Source organism: Scyliorhinus torazame, chromosome 6 (assembly GCF_047496885.1).
Source record: "Scyliorhinus torazame isolate Kashiwa2021f chromosome 6, sScyTor2.1, whole genome shotgun sequence".
NCBI lineage: Eukaryota > Metazoa > Chordata > Chondrichthyes > Carcharhiniformes > Scyliorhinidae > Scyliorhinus > Scyliorhinus torazame.
In genome coordinates, this window is record NC_092712.1 from 14,828,363 (window position 1) to 14,844,503 (window position 16,141).

Genomic DNA, 16,141 nt, shown 5'->3' on the forward strand with positions numbered 1-16,141 from the left:
GATTGAGTGGGGGGTATCGGGAGATTGAGTGGGGGGGGGTATCGGGAGATTGAGTGGGGGGGGTATCGGGAGATTGAGTGGGGGGGGTGTCGGGAGATTGTGTGGGGGGGGTGTCGGGAGATTGTGTGGTGGGGGTGTCGGGAGATTGTGTGGGGGGGGTGTCGGGAGATTGTGTGGGGGGGGGGTGTCGGGAGATTGTGTGGGGGGGGGGTGTCGGGAGATTGTGTGGGGGGGTGTCGGGAGATTGTGTGGCGGGGTGTCGGGAGATGGTGGGGGGGGTGTCGGGAGATGGTGTGGGGGTGTGTCAGGAGATGGTGTGTGGGGGGGGTGTCGGGAGATGGTGTGGGGGTGTGTCAGGAGATGGTGTGTGGGGGGAGTGTCGGGAGATGGTGTGTAGGGGTGGGTGTCGGGAGATGGTGTGTGGGGGTGGGTGGGGTGTCGGGAGATTGTGTGGGTGGGGTGTCGGGAGATGGTGTGGGAGGGGGTGTCGGGAGATTGTGCGGTGGTGGGTGTCCGGAGATTGTGCGGGGAGGTGTCGGGAGATGGTGTGTGGGGGGGGCGGGTCGGGAGATGGTGTGGGAGGGGGTGTCGGGAGATTGTGTGGGGGGGTGTTGGGGGATTGTGCGGGGGGGGGGTGTCGGAAGATTGTGCGGCGGGGTGTCGGGAGATTGTGCGGGGGGGGGGGGTGTCGGGAGATGGAGTGGGGGGGGTGTCGGGAGATTGTGGGGGGGTGGGTGTCGGGAGATTGTGTGGGGAGGGGGTGTCGGGAAATGGTGAGGGGGGGCTGTCGGGAGATTGTGTGGGGGTGACTGTCGGGAGATTGTGTGGGGGCGTGTGGGTGTCGGGAGATTGTGTGGGGGTGGGTGTCGGGAGATTGTGCCGGGGGGGGGGTGGTTGTCGGGAGATTGTGCAGTGGGGGTGTCGGGAGAATGTGTGGGGGGGGGTCAGTGTCGGGAGATTGTGCGGGGGGAGTGGGTGTCGGGAGATTGTGTGGGGTGGCTGTCGGGAGATTGTGTGGGGGTGTGAGAGTGTCGGGAGAATGTGTGGGGGTGGGTGTCGGGAGATTGTGCCGGGGGGGTGGTTGTCGGGAGATTGTGCAGGGGGGGTGTCGGGAGATTGTGTGTGGTGGTGGGGGGGGGGGTGTCGGGAGATTGTGTGGGGGTTGTCGGGAGATGGTGTGGGAGGGGGTCGGGAGATGGTGTGGGAGGGGGTGTCGGGAGATTGTGCGGGGGTGGGTGTCGGTAGATTGTGCGGGGGGAGTGGGCGTCGGGAGATTGTGCGGTGGGAGTGGGCATCGGGAGATTGTGCGGGGGGAGTGGCTGTCCATAAGACCATAAGACAGAGGAGCGGAAGTAAGGCCATTCGGCCCATCGAGTCCACTCCGCCATTCAATCATGGCTGATTTCAACTCCATTTACCCGCTCTCTCTCCATAGCCCTTAATTCCTCGAGAAATCAAGAATTTATCAACTTCTGTCTTAAAGACACTCAACGTCCCGGCCTCCACCACCCTCTGTGGCAATGAATTCCACAGACCCACCACACTCTGGCTGAAGAAATTTCTCCTCATCTCTGTTCTAAAGTGACTCCCTTTTATTCTAAGGCTGTGCCCCCGGGTCCTAGTCTCCCCTGCTAATGGAAACAACTTCCCGACATCCACCCTATCTAAGCCATTCATTATCTTGTAAGTTTCTATTAGATCTCCTCTCAACCTCCTAAACTCCAATGAATATAATCGGGGGATTGTGTGGGGGGTGTGTGGGTGTCGGGAGATTTTGTGGGGGGGGGGGGGGGTGTGGGGGGGATGTCGGGAGATTGTGTGGGGGGGGGTGTCGGGAGATTGTGTGGGGGGGGTGTCGGGAGATTGTGTGGGGGGGGGGTTTGGGAGATTGTGTGGGGGGGAGTGTCGGGAGATTGTGTGGGGGGGGGTGTCGGGAGATTGTGTGGCGGGGGTGTCGGGAGATTGAGTGGGGGGGGTGTCGGGAGATTGAGTGGGGGGTATCGGGAGATTGAGTGGGGGGGGTATCGGGAGATTGAGTGGGGGGGGTATCGGGAGATTGAGTGGGGGGGTGTCGGGAGATTGTGTGGGGGGGGTGTCGGGAGATTGTGTGGGGGGGGTGTCGGGAGATTGTGTGGCGGGGGTGTCGGGAGATTGTGTGGGGGGGGTGTCGGGAGATTGTGTGGGGGGGGTGTCGGGAGATTGTGTGGGGGGGGTGTCGGGAGATTGTGTGGGGGGGGGTGTCGGGAGATTGTGTGGGGGGGGTGTCGGGAGATTGTGTGGGGGGGGGTGTCGGGAGATTGTGTGGGGGGGGTGTCGGGAGATTGTGTGGGGGGGGTGTCGGGAGATTGTGTGGGGGGGGTGTCGGGAGATTGTGTGGCGGGGGTGTCGGGGGATGGTGTGGAGGGGTGTCGGGAGATTGTGTGGGGGTGTGTGAGTGTCGGGAGAATGTGTGGGGGTGGGTGTCGGGAGATTGTGCCGGGGGGGTGGTTGTCGGGAGATTGTGTGGGTGGGGTGTCGGGAGATTGTGTGGGGGGGTGCGGGAGATTGTGTGGGGGGGGTGTCGGGAGATGGTGTGGGAGGGGGTGTCGGGAGATTGTGCAGGGGGGGGGTCGGGAAATTGTGCGGGGGGGGGTCGGGAAATTGTGCGGGGGGGGGTCGGGAGATTGTGCGGGGGTGGGTGTCCGGAGATTTTGTGGGGTGGGGGGCGGGTCGGGAGATGGTGTGGGAGGGGGTGTCGGGAGATTGTGCGGGGGTGGGTGTCGGGAGATTGTGCGGGGGGGGTGTCGGGAGATTGTGCGGGGGGGTGTCGGGAGATTGTGCGGGGTGGGTGTCGGGAGATTCTGCGGGGGGGGGTGTCGGGACGTTGTGCGGGGGGGAGGTGTAGGTAGTTTGTGTGGGGGAGTGGGCATCGGTAGATTGTGTGGGGGGGAGTCAGTGCCGGGACATGGGTGGGGGAGTCAGTGTCGGGAGATTGTGTGGGGGGAGGGGTCGGTGACGGTAGTGTCATGAGAATGTCACTTTAAGAAATGTTTGGCTGCTCATGTTACTGCAGTGATGTCAGAGTGTGGGTGGAGCTGAGCTCTGGCTCTGCTTTTTAGTTTCACTTTGAGAAAAGCTTGGGTGTGTCTGTGCCTTTTTGGTTTCGTTTGCAGTGTTGGAGCTGCAGCCAGACAGCAGCTGTACTGCTGTTTCTCTCTGCCATGAAAAGACTATCTCTTGATCATTTGGTGAATTCAGAATTATAAATGAATGTAGTGAATGTAAACCTAATGTGCTTCTGTTAAAAGGTGTTTCTTTTGTCTTCTGGATGTTGTTTAGGAAGTTATTAAGGATTACTTAGTGTTGTATTCGTTGGGGGTTGTATTTGAATTGATGGTTGCTAAGATGTTCACTATGTTTTAAAAAGATTAACTTGAGTTCATAGAATAAACATTGTTTTGCTTTAAGAAATACTTTTCCATTTCTGCTGTACCACACCTGTAGAGTGGGCTGTGAGCTCCCCATACCACAATCTATTAAAAGTTGTGGGTCAGGTGAACTCCATGATACACTTTGGGGTTCTCTAAACCCTGGCCCATAACAGTAGATTGTGTGTGGGGGAGGTCAGTGTCGGGAGTTTGTGTGGGTGTGGGGGGGGGAGGATGGGTGTCGGTAGGTTGTGTGGGGAGGTAATCAGTGATGGTAAAGCATTCAGTCTAACGGGATGTGTGGGAATTTGCAGCTCGGATTCTGACACCATGCTGTGTTGCCAGGTACATGAAGGAGTTTGGCTTCGTAATACCGGAACGGCCAATCATTGTGGACGACATTCGTGTGCGTGGCAGCGCCAAGTCAGGCATCCATTCAGAACAGAAAATGAAGCCCAGTGGGAGAGAAGCTCGTGTGGAAACTGTACGTAGGTGACTGGCACAAGTGTTAACCCATTAGCCCAGTGGGCTTTGACAAAGGGTCATCTGGACTCGAAACATTAGCTCCTTTCGCTCCCTACAGATGCTGCCAGACCTGCTGAGATTTTCCAGCATTTACTCTTTGGTCACTGACTAAACCTGGTCTCTATTCATTAACCCAGTCACTGACTAGACCTGGTATCTATTCATTAACCCAGTCACTTACTAAACCTGGTATCTATTCATTAACCCAGTCACTGCCTAAACCTGGCCTCTATTCATTAACCCAGTCACTGACTAAACCTGGTCTCTATTCATTAACCGAGTCGCCGACTGCCACTGGCCGTATGGTCGATAGCACCCAGGATTACTGTAGACTCCAGGAAGGTATCAACGGACTGGTCAGGTGTGCAGAAAGGTGAAATGAAATGAAAATCGCTTATTGTCACAAGTAGGCTTCAAATGAAGTTACTGTGAAAAGCCCCTAGTCACCACATTCCGCCGCCTGTTCGGGGAGGCTGGTACGGGAATTGAACCGTGCTGCTGGCCTGCCTTGGTCTGCTTTCAAAGCCAGCGATTTAGCCCTGTGCTAAACCAGCCTATTAATGTAATTCAGTCTGCAAGAGTGTGAGATGATGCAACAATGGAGGTCAAACAAGGTAAAGGATTGTACAATTATTGGGAAAATAGTGAAAGGTGTTGAGAAGTGAGGGATCTTGGGGTAACTATCCTCAAATTCCGGAGTAACTATGACTCTCTTGGACGGGTCTCTCTCTCTCTTGCGTCATCTATGGATAGTTACCGTTGTGGTGTTTTTACGTATTTTTGTCACCACGTTGAATGCCGTGCCTCCCCATTGGCCCCGCTGATAAACTCAATAGTAGGAACGGACTATTGAGGGACGGAACGGCTGAGATAAAACACGAGACAGCTGTGATCTGCGTAGATCTGATATCTGTGTGATATTACTTTGCAATAAAATATTATTACCGAGATGCTATCGATGATAGATGAGACCAGTTGGGATGCGTCCCGGAAGATAAACCTCCCCGCAATGTACAGTTGGAGGATAGTGATGAGGATGAATAGAAAGAGCATCATAGTCGAAGGCTTGGTGGGGATCTATTTAAAAATGTCCAAGCACTGCCAAGGTTTGATGAGAAGGAGGTGGAAGCCTTTTTCATTTCATTTGAGAAGGTGGCTAAACAAATGAAATGGCCACCGGACATGTGGGTATTACTGATTCAAACAAAGCTGGTAGGTAGGGCTAGTGAAGTGTTTGCATCACTACCGGAGGAGGTATCTGGGACGTATGAGGAGATGAAAAAATTTGTCTTGGGTGCATATGAACTAGTGCCTGAAGCCTACAGACAAAGGTTTAGAAATTTAAGGAAAGAACCTGGTCAAACATGCATGGAGTTTGAAAGGATCAAACAGAGTAATTTTGATAGGTGGATAAGGGCTTTGAAAATAGACTAAATTCTCTCAGAGAAATTGTACTTTTGGAGGAGTTTAAAAATTCAATTCCTGATGGAGTGAGAACCCGTGTGGAAGAGCAGAGGGTTAAAACTGTGAGATTAGCAGCAGAAATGGCAGATGATTATGAATTGGTTCATAAATCAAAGCTTGGTTTCCGACATCAGTTTCAGCCTATGAGGGATAGAAACTGGGGAAAAGAGAAATACTCAAGTGGTAGAGGTAAAGGAGATCTGATGGGAGATAATAGGAGAGTGTACCTCAGATTAAAAAAGAAATCCAGGAGGGTGGAAAAGAAATGAAAAGTTTCAAATGTTTTCACTGTAATAAACTAGGCCATGTAAAGTCACAGTGTTGGTGGTTGAAGAAAAGCACTGGGAAGGCTGATGTGGTAAAACAGGATAAGACATTGGGGTTTGTTAAAGTGGTAAAGGAAAGCCCAAGTGAAGCGAAGGAGGTACAAAAGATTGTACAGCCTGATCAAAAGGCGATTGATAAGAAGGTGCCAGATGTCTTCAACGAATTTACTTGTGTGGGTAAAGTTTACTCGTGTACCAGAAGGAGCAGGTAAATAAGTCACAATTTTAAGAGATAGAGGAGCTAGTCAATCTTTAATGGTAAGAGATGAGGAGTTATGTAGTTTGGGAAGAATATTGCCAGAAAAGGTGGTAATACGTGGAATTCAGGGTGAGAAGAGTAATGTTCCATTATATAAGGTAAGGTTGGAAAGCCCAGTGAAGAGTGGTGAAGTGGTAGTAGGAGTAATAGAGAAATTGTCTTGTCCAGGAATACAATTTATCTTGGGTAATGATATAGCTGGACCGCAGGTGGGAGTGATGGCTACTGTTGTTGATAAGCCAGTGGAAAATCAGGCAACTAAGGGGTTGAAGGATGAATATCCTGGGATTTTTCCGGATTGTGTAGGTCGCAAAGTCACAGGTTTAAGACAAGAGGAGAAATCAGAGACTGAAGATGAAGCTGAAGTTCAATTATCAGAAATGATTTTTAATCAGATTGTTGAAAAAGAACAAGAACAGGTGGAGGATGAGGCAGATATTTTTAGTTCAGGAAAATTGGCGGAGTTACAACAGAAAGATGTAGAAATAAAACTGATGTATCAGAAAGCATACACGGAAGAGGAATCTGCGTGTATACCAGAATGTTATTACCGTAAAAGTGATGTCTTGATGAGAAAATGGAGACCTGTACATATGCAGGCGGATGAAAAGTGGGCAGAAGTTCATCAAGTAGTATTGCCGGTAGGGTATAGAAAGGAGGTGTTGCGAGTTGCACATGAGGTACCAGTGGGAGGTCATTTGGGAATAAGGAAAACGCAAGCTAAAATCCAGAAACATTTTTATTGGCCTGGACTACATAAAGATGTAGTTAAATTTTGTCAATCATGTCACACATGTCAAGTGATAGGGAAACCTCAAGCAGTGATAAAACCAGCGCCCTTAATGCCCATTCCAGCATTTGAGGAACCTTTTACAAGGGTCCTAAATAATTGCATAGGACCGCTTCCTAAAACAAAAAGTGGGAATCAATATCTTTTGACGATAATGGATGTGTCTACTAGGTTTCCAGAGGCCATTCCAGTACGTAATATTACAGCTAAAAAGATTATGGAGGAGTTACTTAAATTCTTTACTAGATATGGACTACCCACAGAAATACAATCGGATCAAGGATCAAATTTTAACTCGAGATTATTCAAAGAAGTAATGGATAGCTTAGGAATAAAACAATTTAAATCAACTGCGTACCATCCAGAATCGCAGGGAGCGTTAGAAAGGCGGCATCAGACATTAAAGATAATGTTGAGGGCATATTGTCAAGATTATCCAGAGGATTGGGATAAAGGAATTCCATTCGTACTGTTTGCAATTAGGGATGCATCTAATGAGTCAACCAAATTTAGTCCTTTTGAACTAATTTTTGGTCATGAGGGTAACGGGTCCACTTAAATTGATTAAGGAAAAATTGGTGAGTGAGAAATGGAACTTACATTATTGGATTAGGTGTCAAATTTTAGGGACACATAAATTAAATATGTGTCTATGATTATGATTAAATAGAGCAGGTGAATTGGCTAGACAGCATTTAAAAGTTGCACAAGATGCGATGAAACGGGTAGCGGACAAGAAATCCAAAGTTCGTAGTTTTGCCTGTGGAGATAAAGTTTTGGTGTTGTTACCAGTGGTAGGTGAAACTTTAAAAGCAAGGTTTTGTGGACTGTATCAGATTGAAAGGAAATTAAGTTAGGTGAATTATGTGGTAAGAACGCCGGGTAGAAGGAAAACTCACCGTGCGTGTCATGTGAATATGCTTAAACGGTACTTTGAAAGTGAAGGAGAGCAAATGGAGCAGGTTTTAATGATTCTAAGTCAAAGTGACAAACCAAATCCAGACGACTGTGAATTTGACATACCTCAAATTAACTTGGAAAACGAGGATGTTCTTACAAATTAGGATAAATTGTTGAGTTACCTTCCAGAGGAAAAACGAACTGACCTGAAAGAGTTATTGATATCACATGGGCAAGTTTGTAGAGATAAATTGGGAAGCACTAAAATGGCTATACATGATGTAAATGTGGGAAATTCTGTTCCAATTAAACACCATCCATATGGACATCATCCTTTAAAATTGAGTATGCTTAAAAATGGCATAATTGAAGTGGGTTGCAGCCAATGGAGCTCGTCCATAGTGATGGTACCTAAACCAGACGGTACCCAACGGTTGTGTGTGGACTATAGAAAGGTTAATGCAGTTACAAGAACGGACTCTTATCCTATCCCACATTTGGAGGATTGTCCCATGCAATCAGCTTTTATTTCCAAATTGGATTTACTGAAAGGTTACTGGCAGGTTCCTTTATCCGAAAGGGCGAAGGAGATTTCAGCTTTTGTGACTCCAGATGGCATATACCAGTTCAAAGTTATGCCATTTGGCATGAAAAACACCCCAGCCACATTTCAACGGTTAACTAACAAAGTCGTTTCAGGATTACCCAATTGTGCGGTACACATCGACGATCTGGTAATTTTCAGCCAGACATGTAGAGAACATTTAAAACATCTTATGGATCGACTTCAGGAGGCGAGTTTGGTGGTAAACCTAGCCAAAAGTGAATTTGTAAAAGCCCAAGTCACTTTCCTTGGCCATACAATCGGACAGGGTCGAATGGTCCCACGGGATGTGAAAACAAAAGTTATTGGGGTAGTTTCCAATTCCCTCGACATGAAGGGAAATAATGCGATTTGAAAATGAAAATCGTTTATTGTCACAAGTAGGCTTCAAAAGAAGTTACTGTGAAAAGCCCCTAGTCGCCACATTTCCGGCGCCTGTTCGGAGAGGCTGGTACAGGAATTGAACCGTGCTGCTGGCCTGCCTTGGTCTGCTTTCAAAGCCAGCGATTTAGCCCTGTGTTAAACAGGCCCTATTCTTGGCATGAGTGGATTCTCCCGGACATTTGTGCCAAATTTTAGTAGTGTGGTTGCTCCACTGACGGACTTGCTAAAGAAACGTCGAAAATTTCAGTGGACAGTGGAGTTTCAACAGACATTTGAAGGCCTAAAAGCTATGTTAACTAATGCTCCTGTGTTGGAGAATTACAAGGGACTCTGTGATCAGATTGAACTAAAATATCTGACTTTTTATCTGAATATCTGAGAGAAATGCCGAGGCATAGAGAAATGGATGGATCGTGCAGAGACCTCCTTGTCCAAAGGGACCGTCCATCAAGAAGGATTCCAGGTGGAGGAAGAAGAACTAAAATGCACTTTGTTATTATAAATGTTTGCGTGTTTTGTTTTGTTTTAAAAAGAAAACGTATATTCACTGTCCATATTTCTTAATCGAAAGTGAAAAGGTGAAAAATGAAACCATCTTGAAGTTGATGGTTTATTTTGTTTTCTTGGGGGGGGGGGGTGTCATGTGAGAGCACCTTTTAAGATATCGAATAGCTGCAGTGATGTCAGAGTGTGGGTGGAGCTGGGCTGTCTGTCTTTCACTTTCGTTTTTGAGCAGGCAGCTACAGTGTGTTTAGTTTCGTTTTGAGAGCTAGATAGCTGCAGGAAAAGCAAGCAGCTGTATAAGGATCTCTCTCCAATCTAAAGATGGTCTCCAAATCATTTGAGGATATCAAAGTGATAACTGCTCTCAGTAGAGAATTTAAACCTGATCTATGTGTTAAAACCACACTCTATTAAAAGTTGTGGGTCAGGTGAACTCCATGATACACTTTGGGGTTCTCTAAACCCTGGCCCATAACATGGCAAAATGCCTCTGCGAGCCGGTATGGATTAACCCTAGGAAAAAGGGTTTCCTAGCAGCAACTCCTGGGTGCAATGAAAGCATTGCAGTCCTCGAGAACATCATAAAGGAAGCAAAGAAGAACAGAAAGGACCTCGCAGTTGTCTTTGTCGATCTGGCTAAGATGTGTGACTCAGTTGGGCACAAACTCAAAGAATGCGACTACCAACTGGTCTGTGACCATTTTTACCAACTCTGTACACCAGTAACACACCACTGTGATCGAAAGTAATAAAACCAAGACCGGAGAAATAAACATTGAGAGGGGTGTCAAGAAACGAGACCCGCACTCGCCAATTCTTTTTAACATAGCTTTGGACCCACTGATATGCTCCCTGGAGAATGCCAACCCGGGGGTCGCCATGCCCCTGGGGGACAGACGAGTCAACTGCTCTGCTTTGGCCTTCACGGATGATATAGCCCTTCTGAGCGGCTCTCGCGCAGGAATGGAAAGGAACCTGAAACTCCTCCAGTCTTTTTGCACTCATACGATATTAACCATTAACACCGCTAAGACCAAAGACTTCCACTTTACATAAAAGTCGAAGACATTCGTATACAATCACAGTAAAAACTGCAAGCTCAGGAAAGACGTTATCGCTTACATCCCTCCAGGGGACACCGAGAAATACCTGGGAGCCTGGGTAGACCCATGGGCAGGTGTGACAGTGGAGTGGTTGGAGAAGCTCAAAGCCTGGACTAAAGCTTTGCAGGCGACAGCTCTCCTACCAGTGCAGAAAATCGAGATCCTGAAAACGCATTTCATCCCCAGGATGTATTTTCATTTAATCCTATCGGAGGTATCGCAGAATATGCTCCGTGAACTGGATCAGATAATCTGGAACACCACAAAAGAACTCCTGCACCTCCCACCGCACGTCACCGATGGCCTCCTGTGTACCAACAACAGGAGCGGCGGATTGGGTATGCCAAAACTAGAAGTGCAAATTCCTTCCGCGGTTATTCGGAAACGCGAGGCACTCGAAATGTCCACTGACGTAGTCATAAAGGCGTCCTTCCAGTACCGGGATGAAAGCAACACCGACCCCATGGGAGGACTACATATGCTCAAGGTCCTAAATGAAAGCGAGGATTTCCTTCCCAGCACATTGGAGTGCAACCAGGTCGGCGAAGACCCCGTAAACCTTGTGGTGGCAGCACTACACATGTTGAGAGACCAAGACTGGCCTAGGGAGAAGCCAGTGAGCAGGTACGCTGCGTGGAGAGAGTGGGAGTTACAGGTAAGCTGCATGGAGAGAGTGGGAGTTACAGGTACGCTGCATGGAGAGTGTGAGAGTTACAGGTACGCTGCGTGGAGAGTGTGGGAGTTACAGGTACGCTGCGTGGAGAGAGTAGGAGTTACAGGTATGCTGCGTGGAGAGAGTGGGAGTTACAGGTACGCTGCGTGGAGAGAGTGGGAGTTACAGGTACGCTGCGTGGAGAGTGTGGGGGTTACAGGTACGCTGCGTGGAGAGTGTGGGGGTTACAGGTACGCTGCATGGAGAGAATGGGAGTTACAGGTACGCTGCATGGAGAGTGGGAGTTACAGGTACGCTGCGTGGAGAGAGTGGGAGTTACAGGTACGCTGCGTGGAGAGTGTGAGAGTTACAGGTACGCTGCGTGGAGAGTGGGAGTTACAGGTACGCTGCGTGGAGAGAGTGGGAGTTACAGGTACGCTGCGTGGAGAGAGTGGGAGTTACAGGTATGCTGCGTGGAGACTGTGGGAGTTACAGTACGCTGCGTGGAGAGAGTGGGAGTTACAGGTACGCTGCGTGGAGAGTGTGGAAGTTACAGGTACGCTGCGTGGAGAGTGTGGGAGTTACAGGTACGCTGCGCGGAGAGAGTGGGAGTTACAGGTACGCTGCGTGGAGAGAGTGGGAGTTACAGGTACGCTGCGTGGAGAGTGTGGGAGTTACAGATACACTGCGTGGAGAGAGTGGGAGTTACAGGCACGCTGCGTGGAGAGTGTGGGAGTTACAGGTACGCTGCGCAGAGAGAGTGGGAGTTACAGGTACGCTGCATGAAGAGAGTGGGAGTTACAGGTACGCTGCGTGGAGAGAGTGGGAGTTACAGGTATGCTGCGTGGAGAGAGTGGGAGTTACAGGTATGCTGCGTGGAGAGAGTGGGAGTTACAGCTACGCTGCGTGGAGAGTGTGGGAGTTACAGGTATGCTGTGTGGAGAGAGTGGGAGTTACAGCTGCGCTGCGTGGAGAGAGTGGGAGTTACAGGTACGCTGCGCGGAGAGAGTGGGAGTTACAGGTACGCTGCGTGGAGAGAGTGGGCGTTACAGGTACGCTGCGCTGAGAGTGGAAGTTACAGGCACGCTGCGTGGAGAGTGTGGGAGTTACAGGTACGCTGCGCGGAGAGAGTGGAAGTTACAGGTACGCTGCGTGGAGACTGTGGGAGTTACAGTACGCTGCGTGGAGAGAGTGGGAGTTACAGGTACGCTGCGTGGAGAGTGTGGAAGTTACAGGTACGCTGCGTGGAGAGTGTGGGAGTTACAGGTACGCTGCGCGGAGAGAGTGGGAGTTACAGGTACGCTGCGTGGAGAGAGTGGGAGTTACAGGTACGCTGCGTGGAGAGTGTGGGAGTTACAGGTATGCTGCGCGGAGAGAGTGGGAGTTACAGGTACGCTGCGTGGAGAGAGTGGGAGTTACAGGTACGCTGCGTGGAGAGAGTGGGAGTTACAGGTACGCTGCGTGGAGAGAGTGGGAGTTACAGGTACGCTGCGTTGGGAGAGTGGGAGTTACAGGTACGCTGCGTGGAGAGAGTGGGAGTTTGAGAAGTGGAAAAAACTGAGCAGCCAAGGAGCTGGCATTTCTTGCTACAAGAACGACAAGATATCCAGCAGCTGGATAAAATCCTTCTATCAAATTAAGTTACACCGACTTTTAAATAACATGTTGCTCCGCAGAAACCTATATCCTACACTGACAACCCTATCAAGGGGACGTCCAAAAACAGTGAAAACGCGCAGAAGGTGTGAGGCTCCCAATGAAACGCTCGCACACATTTCCGGTTGGTGCCCGTTTGTAAAGATGGTTAGGATCAAACAAGATCCTAGACCAGCTTTGCATGTATGTTTCCAAGTACGGCTGGACATCATATCAGGAGCCGAGGCTCGTGGCTAGGGAAGCCTCACTCTGGAAACCTGATATTATCTTTTGGAAAGACCAGAGGACCGCAGTGGTAGATGTCACAATTCGCTACGAGGACAACAACATGACCCTCGAGAAGGCGTGGGAAGAAAAAATGCTGAAATATAAACATCTGGAATCGGAGGTAAAGGAATTGACTGGTGGATCTGAACCGAGACACTTTGGCTTTGTGCTGGACGCAAGAGGCAAATGGCTCGATTTAAACAACACCCTGTTCAACTTCCTCAATATTATTTCGCCCAGCAGGTACCCAGACTGACGATATCCCTGACGCGGAAAATAATGCAAATCTTTAGGGACAGGTGAATGAGATGGGCCCCATCCACATCACCCACGAACTGGTGACTGTGGTGTTGGGTGCTCTGGTGCACAGATGAGCCAACACAGTTGTATGTGGTACAACTCTATTTTATTATAACTCTTATAATACAGTTCGTTCTGGATACTCTGCACGTGCTGTCTCCCTGAGTGTGTTTGGTAACAGATGTGTCCTGGTTCTCCTCTGCAGCTAATACTGACCACCGGGGGTCATGTCTGTGCTTTTATATCTTTCTGTCATTGGTTGTGGTGTTGTGTGTTCTGATTTGTCTGTTGGTGTGTCTATCATGATGTGTGTGTTTGAATATCATGACATCCCCCCTTTTTACAAAGATATGTGCCTACGTGGTTATAAATATAATTGTGTCATGAGTGCATCTAAGAGTGTGTGTGTGTGTTGTGTACAGCGTGTGTATATGACGTAACTATTTACATGGGGCGATGTCGGGTGCGTCACACTAACAAGGTTGTACCATAACAAAACTTGGATGCGAGAGAAAAAAAAACTTGAACATTGGTCTGGTCAGACGATATCTGGAACAATAAACAACAACAGGTTATAATACAGAAGTGTTTGACTTTTTGAACGTATGAACAGCGTTATAAGTCCAGTCTAATGGGTGACCGCCTCAAGAATGGGCTGGTCCTCAAGCCGGTTCAGCTGTGGAGATTTGGGGTCACACTGGTTCACCTTGGACTGTTGGAGGTGATGCTGTTGCCGAAGTCTCTACTTTACCATTTGTTGTACTTCGTGCATTGCTTGGTTTTTTCATTCGTGCAAATATAACATTCAACATCTTTGTAAGTGGTGCCTTGGCTGTGGTTTGGTTCTGGTGGCGATGGAAGGGGCATGATCCGTGGCATCTCCACGAAGTCATCCTTGGGAACTAGTGGAGGATCCGGCGTGTGCGTACGGTTCAGTTGCGAGCGTGGAAGGCGGCGCAAAGCTCGCTGATTGCGCCTACGCACCAATCCATCCGCCCTGCATGCCAGGAACAAGGTGGAGTCTTTTTCTTTTTATGTTTGTGGTGGACGGCATCTTGTAGCCGATGGGTCGTTGCCATCGAAGTAGCACCATCACTAATATCATGCAAGGCGATGACTGTGCCAGATGTGGAAGTTGGCCGAGACCGTGCACGCTGGTTCCGGCCACCTGCTGTGCCGGAAGGGTGACTCCGCAGAGAAACGTCGAAGCATGTCGCCTTGGAGAGAGAATTGTTGCTCGCATCAACGTCTGGCGATGGCGCGAATTGGTGTGTCCATCTTGGACTGCCGGTGCTGGTTGCCACTGCCGACCCAGTGGGACTGCCACGCAATCCATTCCCTGTCGCCGTGGCATCCGCCGTCACCCTGAGCGTGCCATCACCGAGGCCGCGACACCGCCCGTCCGGAGCAAGGTCTGGCGTGCGCAAATCAGAGTCGGCGCTTGGCTGCTCCCCATCTGGAGTCCGGTCTGCCTTCCGTCGATGCCCCCCGTCCGGAGTCCCAACAGGTTCACTGGAGGCAGCCGAGATTCCCTGAAGCTGCACTTCTGGAGTCGGAACATGCAGGAATGCACCAACCAGTGGAGAGGGTCGAGCCATTGAGGGTGGAAGCGGTGCGCTGCCACCGCAGTCGTCAGTGGTCCCACCGTGATCGTCGAGTGCCTCGGTACGCACTAGGCGAGGTCTGTCACCTTGCACCTTTTGCATGGGAAGTGGGATGCTGTCGTCACTCGTCTCACATCCCGTGGATAGATCCTCATTCGCAGCTTGCTGTTCACTAGGGTTGGGTAAATTGTCAGAGTTTTCATCTGGTGGTGCACACCATGTCGGTGGACTGTCATTGTCTTGCCGTTGTCCTTCATTTGGGCTTTTCTTCTTTGGAATTTTAAATCTTCCCCCAGACATTGCAGAACCTTGTTTATTACCCCCAAATTCTCCCATATGTATGGTCTCGAATATAGGATCCAATGTTTCTATCGACATTGTACTATTTTCCAAAGAACATTCCGTTTCACTTTTCTTCTCAGGTACCTCATATGTATCTTTGTCTAATGTACATGCCTTCATGGTCTCTGGGTCTGATTTTGCTGGGACTGGCATGGTCACAGTCTCTCTTTTACTGTTCTCAATTGCCCACATTATACTCCCCATACATAACTGCTTAATCACTGGGGTTAGTGTGGTACAATGGATAACCGGGTCGACCTTATCTGCATCTTCACCATTAGTGGAAAGCACACTTGGTTCACTTGAAACTGCTGTGGGTTTTAAATTCGTTATCTGGCTACTCGATGTCGGTGTCCTCAGGATTCTTGCTCCAATGTTCTGCTCATTCATCAGTGGAGTGTGTATAGGTTCAATGCAATTAATGTTCCCCTCAAGGTTTGAAGAGTCATTACTGACTAACTGCTGGTCTCCGAAGTTGGGATTTTGCGGCGTTGTGTTGAAGGGAGACATTTGTCCCTGCTGTAGATATGATTCGGGTTGTGTTATTTCCATTACCTGAGGATCAATGTCTTGTCCATTTTTTCGATCCGTACTAAAACACTGGCAATTCTCAGTATCCTTCTGTGGCCGTGCAGCATTATTAATCTCTGTTCGGCTATAATGATCCTGAAGGTCAGCGCATAAACCTTTTTTCTTCGGGCTTGGACGAGGCGATTCCTTTGGCTTGTCTTCAGTTGGGCTTGAACAGTCTTCAGCGCTGTGCCCTTCATTGTAGCATGAGAGACCGTCATGGTCATGCTGCTGTGTAGTGGAGCATAGTAGACTTGCATCGTCTGCCGCTGGTTGGTCAGGAGAGGTTGCTAGACCCTCATGGTCTTGTTCCTGCAAGGACTGCACATTGGAGTCTTGCATTGCTTCTATCGTGGAGGCTGTCCACGAGCTCTCTGTGGAGGCTTGTGACACTGGAGTCACTTCTTGTTCGTGCAAGGACTGCGCTCTGGAGTCTTGCGTTGCTTCTATCGTGGAGGCTGTCCACGAGCTCTCTGTGGAGGCT

At 49.5% G+C, this 16,141-nt stretch overlaps 1 protein-coding gene across 1 annotated transcript in view; it reads left to right on the plus strand.

The window, feature by feature from the left end:
• Positions 1–16,141, plus strand: part of oplah (5-oxoprolinase, ATP-hydrolysing) — a 167,870-nt gene that overhangs the window by 59,066 nt on the left and 92,663 nt on the right. Inside the window, exon 14 of the mRNA XM_072510166.1 lies at positions 3,753–3,891. Within this exon, the coding sequence (XP_072366267.1) occupies positions 3,753–3,891 (139 nt within the window). The remainder of the gene's footprint in view (positions 1–3,752; positions 3,892–16,141) is intronic.